Raw genomic sequence first — 15,940 nt, forward strand, 5'->3', positions numbered from 1 at the left:
TTTGGAGGGAGTCGTGGCCCAAGAACATATGTGTAGGGTTTTTTGGATATTTACTTTGAGGAAGTATCGGTGAGATGTAGACCTGTGATTTCTTGGTGAGTGTGCAATTGCTGAGAGAATGGTCAGAATAGGCTGTGAAGGGAGTTGTCACAGTTGCCAGAAGTCATCTGGAGAAAATAGAGTGGTGTAGTAAAATTAGAAGTGGTTTCAGAGAAGGACCTGAAATTTGGCATTGCAGATGTGGTAGAGGTTGCTGCTGGCTAAAGAACTGATGAGAGGTTCACTAAGCTGTGACAGTCCTTCTCCATTATGAAAAGGAGAAAGGGAATACATCAGAGGACACTGAGTTGTCTTCAATTCCAGATAATATGGCTAAGAGAAGACAGAGCATAAAATCTACAGCGGTACCTCTTACTTTGTAAGAGTATGAGGAACAAAAAATGCTTGAAAAAATACAATGCAGTCAAAACCTTAATCTTGAATGTTTGGTATTCTTATATTAAACTGTCAATTGCCTTCATCAGAAAATCATATGAAACGTAATTTTTCTTTTCCTTGAGGAACAGCCTCAATATAACTAACATAGGCAGTTAGCTTAGTTTTTCTCTGTGGTACCTGCTGAACATCTTTTGTGGCATTAAAATCATTTGATGAGTTTCTTGGACAAAGGAATTCCAAGGGAGTGGGTTGCAAGGTTGTGCAGATAGCTACCTATCAAGTCATGAGGTGCTCACGCAAGCTTTTGTTTGCTGTAAGCTGAAAGCTTCAGAATTGAAGCTCGCTGCATAGATTTCACATTGATTGTAAACTGATCATTTATGCTGAAAATCTCTCTCAGCAAAATTCAGTGTGGAGAAGCTGGCAGTAGAGGAAACTCTGGCTGTGTATTTCAGAATGTGCCTTATTACATGAAGGAGCAGAGATAATGACTTCACTGACTAACTTAGAAATAAAAGGAGGAGTTCTCTTAAGGAATAAAGTGAAGTATATAATCATACAGATTCTTTGAAGTTATTTTAGATATGTGCACCTTGCGTAGTGGATAGAAGCAGGAAAAAAAGAGTAACATAATAGTACATAACTTGTACTTCTACATGTCTTTTGTGACTCCTACTTGTATTTGAAAATTCTTGTGCAAGGGTATTACTCTAATATTTTGTTGTTTCAGAGAGAACATCTGCGTCATGGTAAATGGATTGAATGAGACGTCTCAATCGTAGGATCATGCAGTTGTGTATCTGGTGTTAGATTGGGAAAAATCCATTTCTATTTTGGTCTCTCTACCTATCTTGCACCAATCCATTTCCTTACTTTTCTATCTTCTTCAATTATGGTTTTGGCACTTAATGAAATGGTGCTTTTTGTAGAAAACAGACTGCATTACACTTGGAGAATATTTCTAGTATTTACATTCTCAGCATCTTGAGACTTTAGCATTGCATATCACAACATAGGAAAAAAAAGTTGACTTAAAAAAAACCATGCACGCTAAGAACAAAAACCATCCCTAAATGCAAATTCCCACACTCAGATCTTCTGAATTGTTCATATTATTTTTATTCAGAAGCTTTCTTTTTACCTCATGGATTTTTTGATTGTTTGAGTAATGAGTTGAATATGAAAATGGCCATGAGAAGAAAGTGTAAGTTCTATAATAAGTGATGCCTATAGCTGCTCATAACAAACCAAGTGAGAAAAGTTAAAACTCCTACTGTCTTCTGAGAAAGCTGCTTGTTGTAGCTGCGCTGAATGCAAGAATTATAAAAACAAAATAGGATTCTTTTTACACTAATTTGCATGTTAAATATTCTGGATGTTTTTCCAGCTCGCAGTTTCTCAAAGCAGTCGTCGTGTCTGAGCTCTGGGAACAAACCAAATGACTTGCAGTGTTCTTTGGTGTGCAGATGACCCCTTCCCTAAAAATCTGCTGGTTCAAAATGAAGCAAGCTGATTATTGTACTCTTTGAAATCATAATAGGCTGCTGGGAGAAACCTTATTCTTCATATCAGCTTCTGAAGTAAGTGGCTAAGGAGAGTGTTTGGGAAGGTACGGATAGGCAAACAAGATTTATTTGATCAGTGATCAGTCATTAACTTGACTGTTTTCTTGGTAGTAAAATTTGAAATAGGTTGAATGCATGAAGCAAATAAGTGGCCCGGCAGGTGAACTACGTGAAACTGCGTTCAAATGGCCTTGAAATCAGGCGATAGCCTGCTCCTCTTAGCACACAAAATGCCTGGAAAAACAAGTAAGTGAATAAAACAGGTCTGTGCAAGGACTCGGGGATTTTGTCAAATTATATCTGTCAAAGTAAATGTGGCATCTTGTCACGAGGAAAATGACCTTAATGATCCGTTAATGTTATTGGGCTCCAAATCCTTGCTCGGAGCCTTCTGGGCAGTCTGACAGCATTAACTTCAATACTCAGCAACAATCAAATGTAAGTGGTTAGGATCGAAATAGAATGAAACATTGTTGGGTGTTTATAAATTAATAAGTATGTCCCAAATTTTCTACATTTTACGCAACAGTTGGCTTCCTTTCTGAGAACGGAATTAGGGAATCAGTAGGGCTGTGAGAAGTGAGGGTGAAGAGAAACAAGTGCTGCCGTGAGGCAGTTTCTGTACCAAGAAAAATTAAGCAGCACCAAGTCAGTAAAGCAGTGGCAAAGCTCCACGAAGTTGAGAATGGATATTATGAATAGGGAATGACTGTTCTGTGCTTCTCTGAGGAGAGGAGCTGAAATGAAGGTACCAGGCTGCAGGTTTAAAATTAAAGCAAGTAGTTCTTCATGATGTGTAATATCGTAGTATCTTGTAGAACCATTGCTACAGGCTGTTGTGGAGCTCAAAAAATGTCAACAATAAGAAATTCAGAAAGAAGTCTACTGGAGCCTGGTAAGCAGAGAATGTGGATGCAACCTCTGCAGTGGGATGTTCTGAAGCTGTAGGGAGCCAGGTAGTAAGGGCGTGATGCCAGGCCTGCCTTGCTGCTTCTGCTCAGTTTGTCTGTGACATGCCGCTATTGTAGATGGGCATTGCAGGCTTAGAGGTTCCAGATCTGAGCCTGTATGTTTAGCCTACTGGTCATCTTCACATAACCTCCTTTCACCATTTACTGTATAGCCAACCTTTAACTTAATTTATTTTTTCACAGGCTTGTTTTTTTTTCTTGTAACACGATGTCATTCTTTCATACTCTGAACATGGCTGATGCATTAGTCCTTTTTCAAGCTTTTTGATTGTGGTGGTGATGGTTTTCTTTCCCCTGGAAAGTTACCACTGAATCTTTTCTTGGGAGTGGCAACGTGTGTTTTGTTTAAATACATGAGGTTAATGTAGACATGCATCTTACCATGTCACTGCTGGGCTCTCCTGACTACGTATGGTCTCATTGAAACATCTCTCTTGCCTGAAAGTTTTAAGGGCACCTGTTTAATTTCTTTTTTTCCTTATGTGATATTGGCACCAAGCAAACCTAATGGTGTGAAGGTTTTGTTTAGTCAGGGGCAAGGAACAGGGGGTGGTGACTTGGGTACTCTGAAGCCCTTGTGAATCTTGCTTCTTGCTAAATATGCCTGGAGAATGGTAGTGTAACTGACAGGAAACCTTTTTCTCTCTCTCTCCTACTCATACATACGCTTGGCTTTGTGGTCCCTGGTTCTGGAGGTGATGAAGATTTCCTTTTCCCTTCTCCCACTATTTCTTTTCTAGGAGCAAGCAAGCAATGTGTGCCTGTTACAGCCATTCTGATGCCTCTCTCTTCAAGCGTAAGGGGAATAAATAAAGATCAGTTGTATTTAATGTAGGTGTCTCATGAGAGCTTCATAGAGCTCTTGAAGTTTTTAAATGGTATATTTTTCACATTTTAATATTTTAAAAAATAGCAAAGAAACAGTTTTACTCGTGTGTGTGTGTGTGTGTGTGTGTGTGTGTGTGTGTGTGATCACTGGGTGCAGTCTGGTGTTCCCTTTGTTATGCTAACTAATTTACTGGAGAGCTCAAGTCCAACCTTTTTTGTAAAAACTTTTTTTAGGCTTTCCTACCTTTTCAGGTAGGCCAAGTTGAGAAATTTTCATACATCTTCCACCCACGTGGGTGTGGTGGGATTTAATTTCTGAGCCTGTGCAAGTGCTCTGGGAGTTCAAAGCGAGTACTTTTCTTCCTATTTCCATGTCTAAATCGCTCGTACCTTGTATAGACAGAACTGGAAGCAGGAGGGCTATGTTCTCATGTGTTCATCTGGTTCTTCCCAGGATGGTGCTGGGAAGCTGAAGTTGGATGACATGGGCTTTTTCTTTTTAGTCCCGAACTACCCTCTAAGTCTAAAAAGGGTAGTTTTTTCCTGAATAATATGTTTGTTATAAAAATGCTAGTAGTCAGTGCCCGTTCTTGGGATGCACAAATGAGAATGTACAATGAATTGCAAGAACGAGGAAGTCTAAATAGCTGAGAAGTTGTACTTTGAACTATGTTGTTTGTAATCTATGAATTGCTGAAAGAAAGAAAAATTGAAGGATTGCTTCATGTTTGATAGTGTCAGTATTTTTCTATCTCCTAGATAATTTAATAAGAAAGAAAAAATATACATTAATCTGCATATATATACATATATATGTATATATATACATATATATGTATATATATATGTACATATATATATATATATATATATATATATATATACATATATATACATATATATACATATATATACGATTAGGAGTGGGTAAGAATTATGTAGAGAATGCTTATAAAAGCACATATAGCTGCATTTACTGCGCCAAAATGAGAAGTTGGAGTACGTAAAAAGACATCTATTGGAACATGATACCTGTTGTATGTCTGTATTATTTTATTTACAAAGAAACTTCCGTTGCCAAAGCAGCTTCTTTCCTGTTGCTTTTCAGCTATTGAGAGGCCGGTTCTCAGCAGATGAGTAATAGCAAATGTTGAAGTGATCTTGGATGAACATAAGCAAATAGTGACTCAGGTTACCAAATTCAAGTAACAACCTATGGGTCCGTGTCTGCTCTGTAACAAGCCTTAATATTCAAGACTAAGGCTTCCTTATGCCTACTGATTGTACAGTTTTGAATTTAAAAACAAATCCAAAGAAACTGATGTTCTGTTAACAAATATTTTGGTAGTGTTGTTAAAACCATTTCTTAACTGTGTAAAGCAGTATGCTTCTGTGTTTGCAGATGCTGTGAAGCCCCCAGTCAGTTCTTTACAAGCATCTGCTGAGTTACCCTTGCCCATCAACACTTCACCGCCTTCCATGCAAGCAGAATCTTCCCTACCTCCTCCTTATCAGCTTATTAACATCCCCCCACTGGAGTCTTCCTCTAGTCAAGAAGATCCTCAGGACTACCTACTGCTAATTAACTGCCAGAGTAAAAAACCCGAACCAATGAGGTAAGTTATGGTTTTCCTTAATAACACTTCTGAACAGGCCAAGAATGTTAGTGCTAAAAGCATTTTTTTGTTGTACTAAGTCACTGAAAGTTTGGATGCCCGTAAACAGTGGGAGAAGTTGGCTGCAACTTTTGCTTCTCTTTCATGTTCTTGAACTTATCGCAATACAGAGGTGTTGGAACATGAGATTCATACTGCAGTCTTGAGAAGCAGGGAGAGTAATTCCTAATCTGAAGCATCAGATTAGTGTAGTGGTTCTAGGCTGGGAGAAATGTATGTTTATTATGCACTGCTACTTTTACCTTAGATAAATTTCCAGCATCTTCTATAGAGAAGGATATATAATCTATGGTAACCATCTAAGAAATGTCACTGATTTTTCAGAGGGGATAATGGTGGCACCCCTTGGAATGGGCTGCCCAGGAACCTCGTTGAATCTGTCCTTTGAGATTTAAAAGCAAGCAAACAAAACTTGTTTGAATGAGGCCCTGGGGAGCCTCACCCCTCTTGGAGATCCCCTTTTCTTAGAGGTATTGGAAGAGCTGGATTAGGTGATCTCTAGAGGTCCTTTTCAACCTTGAGTATTCTTTGGGATGAAGTTATAAATCTCTTGCAAGCTGCTCTTCTGCATTAATTTAAAATAAAAATGTGCTGGAATATCTACACATAAATATGCAAAACTGCATATTCTTTTTATTATTGCAGGAAAGCACGTTGAAGGCTGAGGAGAGCTATCATTGGAAAGCAGCTTTCTAAGTGTTTCTTAGGGTGCCTTAGTGCCATACATCTTAGTGTCAGTGCTTTCTTCATCAACAGCTTGATGCTCTGGCAGTTTTACCTGAGCCGTATGCTCTCTGCTCCCTTGGCATTTTTATATTGCTCTTGTGCCCGAGTAGCTTCTTTCTCTGTTTGCTGATGATTGCATGGTAGAAAAGTATCCGCCCTTTACAATCCTCATTGTAAAATGGAGGAATGAGCCTACAGTTCCCCTGGTGTATGAAATGTGCAAGTTAGAGGCAGCATGGCACGCCCCCAGAGCATCCTGGAGAGAAGGGGAAATCCAATGTGCGCTATGAATATTGAAATTTTAAATGTTTACTCATGTTTAGATGGTGCCTGATAGGTATGTCATAGTTTCTGCCAAAAATTATCAAAACTTTTGGTTTTGTTTCCATAATGGCTTGGCAGATAAATCTTGGCTCGTTTCAGAGCTCTGAGTCATCAGAAATGTCTGAGTACCCCTTTGTTTTCACGAGGGATGGGCACAGAGTGGATTTCCAGCACAAATGAGGGGTGTTTTTAAGAATGATTGAGGCTGGGATATGTAGTTGATTTTCTTGTACTTGTACGGTTGTATGACTTAAGTAGAGACAAGGAAGTCTGAGGAGACCATAAAGGGGACACAGAAGGGGGCAAAGAATGGAGTCTGAATAACCTCCAAAATTACTTGAGGAAGACTTTAGGTGGTTACGGGAGAAGATATTTGAATGTCTGGGGAAGACAGAATGTCCAGTGGAGTTAAAAATGCCAAGGGAACTGAAAGAAGAACTGAATAAAGTCGTGGGGAGCACAGAGGTTGTTAAAGTAATAAGTTTCTTTATTTCAAAGCGATGAAACATTGGCAAGGTTATCAGTGGAGAATGGTATGGACTTGTACTGTTCTATATTTAAGCAAGTTCACTAAATAGCTATGTCTGTTTATTAAGAAGGATTTAATAATGAAAATTCAAAGCAGTAGTCGCGCTGGAGTTTTTCCATGATTGCTCCTGTCATGTAAAAAGATTGCAGGTGTTTCACTGGATTTGGTCTGATACGCAGGATATATTCAGTTTTCCTATGGAATTACAGCTTAGTGTATCTGCACAGCATGTTACTAAAATGGTGTTGCAGGGCACGAAGTACATTACCATAATCCACTAAATGTCTGCATCATTTTCCTATTCATTTCCAGATGTGGAACGTGCATCTATTTCATACAGCCTTTATTTTAACTGGGGGAAAGTTGTGTAAATGTTAACTAAAAGCAAAGCAATAGTAGATGGATGTTGTTTAATATTTAATTTTTAATGTTTTATATATGGTTTTTGTTGCTTGAGTGGTTTTTTCTGCATTGTTTCCTTTTTAGATTTTAAAAAAGAAGGAATGTTTTCTGCTCTAACTTTGCATAGTACTTAGTGGACAATCTGGGAAGCACTGTTTTTTCTATAAAAAAATCTTTGGAATTATTCTTTTTTCAGGTGAGATGGGTAACTGAGAAATCTAGAGGCCACGGTCAACCTCCCTTTTCAGAATTTTTAGTTATTATGTGTCAAAACTAACAATAACTTCAAAATGTTTCTTACAGTGTCATGCAGTGCATCATATAGTCTTATTAGAATAGTTTGAGCACAGTGCTTGTGGTTATAATTATCATGCTGTATTTTGTCTAAAATAGTTTTAGGCTCTGATCACTGTTGGCTTGAAAAAGAGTATTGTTTAACTGTAGCATTTAGTGAGAGTGTGACGTTCATATTTGGACCATAAATAAGAAAAAGAAGCCAGGGACTGTTTCCGAAAGTCTTATTGTTCTGGCTCATTCAAGATGTATATGGAAATAACACTGTCTTCCTCATTTTTCTTGTGTCTATGAAACAGCCAAGGGTCACCCTTTATCTCTGAAGAAGGGCAGGAATACCTTCTCTTAGAAGACTTTGAAAGTAAAAAGGTTCCACTGCAGTGAGTGAACAGTAGCTGTTCTTGGAACGTGTGTGAGAAATTAATTGCAGTGCCATTAACTTGCCTGAAAATATTGTTTGGAATACGTCTTGCATGGTGTTCAGTTTTAACAGAAAAAAAACTATGGAAACTTGGCTTCCATTTTCTGAAAATAGCTGTAATTAAGATAGAGCTGTTTTATTTACTTATTTATCCACATTTCTACTATGCTTGCTGTTTCTGTCCCAGATTGTTGGCATACAAGAGCAGTTTATCTGCCACTTTATTTATCGTTATTCTGTTTAGTCTGACATATTTGTTTCTGCAGTTGCAAAAAGAATCAGCTTGCAAGGGTGAGTGGTCTGACGGACAATCAGCCCATTTTTTCATGTTGTGTACTGTCTGGCTTGAAATCTTTTCTCCTGGGTTTCTGTCAGCAGTCAAATTTTAGTACATGGTGTTAGGCTTTCTTATTTTGCCCCTGGTACTTTATCTCTGCTCCATGGATATTAACACCCAGTTCTTCGGGACTGATAGGCTGTACAGTTCTCAGTACTGGGTAAAGAACAGTTTGCTCACTTAAGCACTTTTTGCAGATATGTGATGCACGCCTGGTAATACTGAGTTCATATCACAGTCGTCTTCTGATTATAAATAGGGTTAGCTGTTGTTGTGTTAGATATTACTTTGCATTTATTTTGAACTGAAGTACAAAGAAACATGAATGCTTACCATGTCAGTGGGGGATTCAGCCCAGCCAAAAAGGACTCGGGGGGCCTGGGGAATCATAAGCTGGACATGAGCCTCTCAGTTTCTAAAGGCTAAAAGAAGGGGACTCTTTAGCAGAGTCCGTTGTAAAGGGACAAGGGGAGATGGGCTCATACTAATAGAGGGGATGTTTAGACTGGTTGTAAAGAAGCAGTTTTTCACAAGAAGGGTGGTAAGGCACTGGAACAGATTGCCCAGAGGTGTGGTGGATGCCCTGTTCTCTGTTCAAGGTCCAGCTGGATCGAGCTGTGAGCAACCTAATCTAGCTGCAGAAGTCTGTCCACTGCAGGGGTGTTGGGCAAGATGATCTCTAAGGGTGCCTTCTAAGTCAAAAGATTCTGTGATTGCATGATTTATGTTATAAAACATGCAGAAATCATCAAAGATTGTATATCTGAAGCTTTTTCTTAAAAAACAAGGAGTGAAAATCTGTCCCTCATCTGTAGTGCTAATCTAGTTTTTCTTGAGGTAACATGAATCAAGAATACAATGTAAATCTTATAGATAGTATGTATTCTTTCTGCCGTGTTCAGTGGTGAATGCTGACTTCTGAAATCTATTCAAACTTCAGAGGGTCAGTTATGTTTTCATTTAGGTATAAACTGCTTTTGTGCCCTCTATTTCAGACCATCTTCTAGTTTTTGGTGTTGCAAGGTCCAAGTGGTTACAACATTTTCATATTTTGAAAACTTAATTCAATTGCCTAGGAAGCCAATTCCAAAAGATCACTTAAAAAAAAAAAAAAAAGTGGAGTAAATCATAGAAGCCCTCTTACAATGAGATATGTATACCATATCAGCTAAGAAAATGACTGGCTGCAAGTCTTATGTTTTCACAAGTGCTCAAGAGAGAAGCAGCAGCATTTACTTGGGTCCAGAAAGCTCCTAAGTTGCATACATGTGATGGATAACTATATTGTATGTGCTTTGTTGTTGCATCTTGAGTTTTGGTTGTATATGCTTGCATGTGTTGCTTCTTTAGAGTCAAATATGACTTGGCGTCATTATAATGTGTCTTAATGTCTGTAAAACCACCATTGTGCCTAGAACTGCTAAGATTACAGACATTTGCTTTGCTTTTGGGTGTGAAAACATTTTAAAGGTTGAGTTCTGGCACGTGGCTAAATGGATGAAAGTGATCCCGCTATGTGTACAAGCTAAAAATGGAGAAATGAGGTCAACTCTACAGTTTTTTTTATTATGTGCATTTCTGTTTGCTTTTGGTAAGACGTATAGCAGTGCCTATATTATTCCATGGTTTTGGAAATACTTTCAGGTAAAAGTATATCCTGCTGAACTGGAACTAATTTCAGTTCTACAATCAATTGTCAATGTCTGCCCACTGTATTTTTCTAGCATTTAAAATATACATCACTGTCCATGCTGTGCTCACTGAAGTAAAACACGTGACTTTTGCTGTGGGTTTGGTACAAATGAATGCCACAGAACTAGAAGAGTGTGTGTTGAAAAAGAAGAACTTTGGAATGAATACTTCAAGTGCAAGGGCTGCATCAAAGATACAATCTGATCACATAATATTTTCACAACTGATGAAGCACTCTGTAACCTTACGTAGTTCCTTCCATCCTGTGTGCTGTATTTTTTGCAGTTGTGTTAAACTTGCAGTAGTTCATTAGAGAACTTGTTAAGCTCTGAGACAGAGTAAACTGAACAAAGTTGATGGTACAAGGAATATCGGAAGATTGACTTCCTTGCTTTTGCCAAGGGTAAATACTTAATGAGAATATTTGGGAGTCTGTTAAACTAAGTGCAGGTTAGTTTTCCATGTCACGTGGAAACCAGTTCTGACTGTTGAAGGAGAACTTAAATCTACATTCAAAATAGTAACCAGAGCAAAATTAGTATATATTTTAATATGAAAAAATATATATAAAGTAACAAAAAAAAAATACATAGAAAAGTATGTCATAAGTTAAAGCCGGTGAAGACCAGGCTGATGGATGATAGTATCAACTCTGTTAAACACAACAGGAATGTGTTAGGTGAAGAACATTTTTCTTGACTGCTAATGTCCAGTCTAAACTAATAACATCCGTTCCCTTGAGAGTTGGCACAGAGAGGCTCTTAGGGAGTCATTTGTCATTTTTTAGGTGGATCTCTTAGAAGAAAGGCTTGTTTCACACTGTATCGGTTTCTCCATAATGAATGAAGAGGAAACCTAAATGAATTGCTAAGCTGAATTCCTTTCTCCCCAGGTTACTAGAACCCTGGGAGGTAAGAATCTGGCTGTTGCTGAAGTAAGGAAATGTTTGATTTTACTGACAAATTGATCACCTGTAGAACAAGAGTCTCTTCAAGGAAAAATAGTGTTGATTTGAATATTTTATTTCTCAGCAGCTTTGTAAATTGAATTGACCAATTGCTTATTGAGAGTAGTATACCAGCCATTCATTGTTGCACACGTGCTGAAGTATGCATGTACGTATTTATAAACAAAAACAATGAAATGGTTCTGTGGTAATGATAAAAGGAAATACCAGGATATGGTGGAAAAACTGTATTACCTCTTCCTACATTAGTATTTCTGCAGTTGTCTTCATTTGCATTTAAGCAAGCATTCAGAACTTAGAATCTCTCTTCCTGGGGCAAGGTAACCGGGGAGGTGTCACCCTCCCCCATTAAAAAAAAGTCAACAAAACACTGAACCAAAAGGCAGTTGTATCCATTATTACCAGTAATAATGAGAGCTGTTGTCATAAAAAGTGGTTGTTCCAAAGAAATAAAGGCAAACAACTGTGCCGTTTTGCCTAATGATGTGGCCTTAACTGGTGTTCAGGAAAAAAAAGCACTCTGTTGTTACATATATCACATGGATTTTTCTCTCTCTGTCTTTTTCTCTTCTTTATAATGCATTAAAAAAAAAAAAATACTCGAATCAGTTTTATTTGGTTAGTAGATAACTTCAGGGTGTTGCAAGCAGCCATTCTTAATTATATTTTTTCATACTGGTTAGAACTAGCAAGTATTGTGAACTCAAGGATTGAATGCATTTTCACTTTTCAGTGTTGTTGAAGTGCTGCTAGTTTGCAGAGCTGATTAAAAGAATAAAAAATTGAACCCCACCTTCAACTACCTTAATAAACAAACTTTGCTTTAGGTTGTCTTGACATCTTCCTGGAGATCACTTGCTTTATGAAATATCAACTTGCTGAGCTGCTGCTAAAGTTACGTGCTTGTGCTGTTATCTATTTCACATGCATGGTCTGTGTATGTGCAATAACTTAGAATCCTTCCGAAGTAGTTTGTTTCATAATTGGGTTCCTGCATTTCATTTTTTAAAAGTTGGAAGTAAATGTTGGAAGTTGGAAGTAAATTTTAAACATCTTAAAAATTATTTTGATGTTTCTTTTCTTTGTGTTCGTCAATGTTTGAATCTCTTGATCTTGTGTGTAGATCTCACGCTGACTCTGCAAAATCCAGCTCTTCTGAAACAGACTGCAATGATAATGTGCCCTCCCACAAAAACCCTGCTCCATCCATGAGCAAGCAAGCTGTGAATGGCTTTTTTCAGCAGCAAGGTGTCTATGACTCTCCGCCTTCTCGTACTGGACTACCGTTGGCAGACTCCAGCCTTTATAACCTGCCCAGGAGTTACTCCCAAGATGTTTTACCGAAGGCAGCATCTCCAACGGGGACTGATGCAGAAGGCGAGCAGCATGTTTTCAATACGCCATCAGCGACGTCGTCGTTAGATGCACAGATGAGGCACATCTCCATTAGTTACGACATTCCCCCTACACCTGGAGGTACTTACCAGATTCCACGAACTTTTCCAGAAGGAACATTGTCTCAGACTACAAAGTTGGATACTATTCCAGATATTCCTCCACCTCGGCCACCAAAACCTCACCACGCTGCAGATCGATCTCCTGTGGAAACATGTAGCATTACTCGCACAGCTTCAGATACTGATAGTAGCTATTGTATCCCTACAGCAGGAATACCACCCTCACGCAGTAACACCATTTCAACTGTAGATTTGAATATCTTTCGTAAAGGTCAGTGCTCCATCTTTTACTTTGCTCTTCCAGATTCTTTTAATGCTCAATGATATTAGTCTTTTGAAGAAAGATGAGTTACATGTGAGTGGAATTGTGTTGCTTTTGTCCTCGAGAAGCAAGTGTGTGGCACTTCACGAAGCACTCACTGAAGTCTAAAATATATAAGAAACCAGAGAAAGACATGTTGATTAGAGGAAAAGCATTGAAATAGCAAAGCGCAGAACACTGATAAAGGCTACTCCACTGGCATTCAGCTTTAGCTGGACGTATTTGAAGTGCTAGACATTTCAGTGGCTCTATTAGTCTTTCAGAACAGCAGTGGAAAACTAGGCATTGTTTTTGCTAATAGGGTTGTATAGCTGAGTTGAAAACTGCTGCTATCAGTCTGTCAGAACAACCAATGTAAGGTTCACACATAGTGACCAAAATCTGCAGAAGCTGGAAGTTCAGTGAAATTTGGTATGCACCAAGAGCTTTGAAATCAACCCTGAACTGGTTATTGACGCCACAAAGCTTTCTCTCCTTGTGTTAGGTGTGTATACAAAGCTTTTAAAGTAAAATTGAAGTTGTTCCTTCTAGCAGTTTAAATGCCAGCATTGCAGACTTGCTAATGCGTTAGTGTTGTTTTTCTTTCAGCAGCTGGGTGTATTTCTGGGTACTAGCAAATCTGGTGGGGCTAGTTCTATTTTAGAAAGATTTTCGCGTGTCTTGTTTTTCTGCTTGTTTGTTTTTGTTCCTGTTCTTATTCTCTCAGATTTAAAGTAAAGAAATGCAGTGAAAGGCTGAGTTCAGAAAGTGATATTTACTGTTACAGAGAGCAGTTGTTGTTGTCTTACTAAAAACTTTAGGTCTAAGAGTTTCATTTATTTTAGGTTCCTGAGGCAGTGGGTATAAAGATGTGACTTTCAGAGTCTAATTTTATACTGATTGATGCTGGTGCTGATGTTTGTGAGGAAAGTTACACAGTGCTTGTGGGATGGCAGGCAAAAATGAGGAAGGTGATGGTGGGGGGGAGAGCCTTTGGAGTTCTTTGTCTAGGTCAAGAGGAGAATAGAACAGAATTTCCCCTCGAGTTTCTGTCTTACTGTCAGTAGAAACAGGCTTGTTGAGAAGTAATGCAAGCTGTTGCCTGCAACAAGTGAGTGAGACCCAGGACCTGTGGACAAAGTATTTCACGAACATCCCAGTGCTCCAGAGAGGCAGTCACGAAGGTGAGGACCTTCTTAATGTGGAGTGCTGAGAGCCAGGGCCCTGAGAAGCAGGAGATACTTTGGTTCTGTCACTTATTCAATCTGAAAACCCCTGGAAGCCTACACGGGAGTTGAGAGAAGAGTGGTGGGATAAAAGAAGAATTTACCTGTTATAGCAGTGAATCAGTTTCTGTTGAATCAGCACTTTCTAATCAAGTGTATTCAGTCAGAAGACATCACTCTAGACTTTAAATTACACCTGTTGTTTGTTTATTTTATAGTAGGTTTCTCATGAGGGTCTTCTATCTCAAAAGATACGGCTCTTACAGTAAAGTTTTATGCCTGCCTATTTGAAAGGAAGATGTAGCTGGTTCTTTAAAAGGAAAAAATACTGGTTTTTTTCTTTTTTTTTTTTTTTTTTTCTGATATGGAAAACATAAGATTTTCAAGTTGATTGGCAAGTGCTGAGTTCATTTATGAACACAGTCATCTCAAGTCTGTGGATAAAACCTATTGGCCACAGCTTTGGGAGGTATGTTTGCCTGGTGTCTTAGAAGCAGACAGTAAATAAAAACAAACAGAATGACTGGTGCCAAGGGATGGGGAACACAAATGATGAATAGCCACTTTCTCTTCTTATTTCTTTAGAAATTAGTTCTCAAGACTGTTATGATATTCCACGAACGTTTCCGAATGACAGATCTAATTCATTGGAGGGCTTCCATAACCACTTCGTAAGTATGATGTGATCTTACGAGAGACAACAGTAACAGAGCTTGAATGCTTTTTGTTTCTGTGTAAAAAAAAGCAAGGTGTACGGTGTTTATGATTTTCAGTTCAAAGTAATGTATTAATCTGAGTAGCTTAGGTTAAAAGATTCATATGATTCACAGCTGATTGCGTAACTTATTTTGTTAAAGGAAATATATGTTAATTCTAGAAAAACAGAAGCATGTTGACAGTGGGAAGTGTTTCAAGTGAAGAACTAGATGAAAATTATGTCCCAATGAATCCCAACTCTCCTCCACGACAGCATTCCAGCAGCTTCACTGAACCCATCCAGGAAACAAATTATGTTCCAATGACACCAGGCACGTTTGATTTTCCGTTATTTGGAAAGCAAGTCCCTCCTCCCTCTCACATGGGTTTCAGGTCCAGTCCAAAGACCCCTCCCAGACGGTCAGTGCCTGCTGAAAAATGTGAACCACCGCCAGTGGATCGGAACCTCAAACCAGACCGAAAAGGTGAGGAAAATATCCAATAGTTGATTTTATCATCTAATAAAATATTGTAGCTCTTACAACTTCTGATTAGTGGGAAATAATGTTTTTGAGGAATTCTAACAAAGGAATTTTGGCCCGATTTATGAGCAAAATTACTAAGATGTTTCTTAATGATGATAATACATCACAGTAACAGCCAAATACAAACTTGGGTTTAGATTTCAATTCAGAAATTACATAGAATTGCTAACACTCAAGTATGAGTTCTAGTCTTTACACAGAGAGGACGGCAGGCTAACTTATAATGGAGACAGCACATGAGGAACAACATAGAATTCATAGACGTAGCAGCTCTTGGTACAGGGTCAATACACAGTTCCATTGTATGATGTAGATGAATTAGCTATTTTATGTGTTTGCTTTTGATCTAAGCATTGTTAGCAATTAATAATAAGTAATGAGTGGGATATTTTGCAACTTGTTACTCAAGGTATGCAGTATTTTTTTAATTCAAGAATAGAATTATTTTTTAAAAATATTATAAAATTATTTTTTATTCACAGAATAATTCTTACGAATATGTTACTGTAAGAATAATATTAGCTTCAAGGAAGTGTTTGCTGATG

At 38.2% G+C, this 15,940-nt stretch overlaps 1 protein-coding gene across 7 annotated transcripts in view; it reads left to right on the forward strand.

The window, feature by feature from the left end:
• Positions 1-15,940, forward strand: part of GAB1 (GRB2 associated binding protein 1) — a 98,159-nt gene that overhangs the window by 62,366 nt on the left and 19,853 nt on the right. For 4 of the 7 annotated variants that reach the window (XM_048941050.1, XM_048941055.1, XM_048941049.1 and 1 more), the window contains exons 3-7: positions 5,205-5,418; positions 8,053-8,133; positions 12,294-12,898; positions 14,740-14,825; positions 15,032-15,335. In XM_048941050.1, coding sequence (XP_048797007.1) covers positions 5,205-5,418; positions 8,053-8,133; positions 12,294-12,898; positions 14,740-14,825; positions 15,032-15,335 — 1,290 coding nt within the window. The remainder of the gene's footprint in view (positions 1-5,204; positions 5,419-8,052; positions 8,134-12,293; positions 12,899-14,739; positions 14,826-15,031; positions 15,336-15,940) is intronic. The other 3 variants (XM_048941051.1, XM_048941056.1, XM_048941053.1) reach the window with 2 other exon arrangements.

This window comes from Lagopus muta, chromosome 4, assembly GCF_023343835.1.
Source record: "Lagopus muta isolate bLagMut1 chromosome 4, bLagMut1 primary, whole genome shotgun sequence".
NCBI lineage: Eukaryota > Metazoa > Chordata > Aves > Galliformes > Phasianidae > Lagopus > Lagopus muta.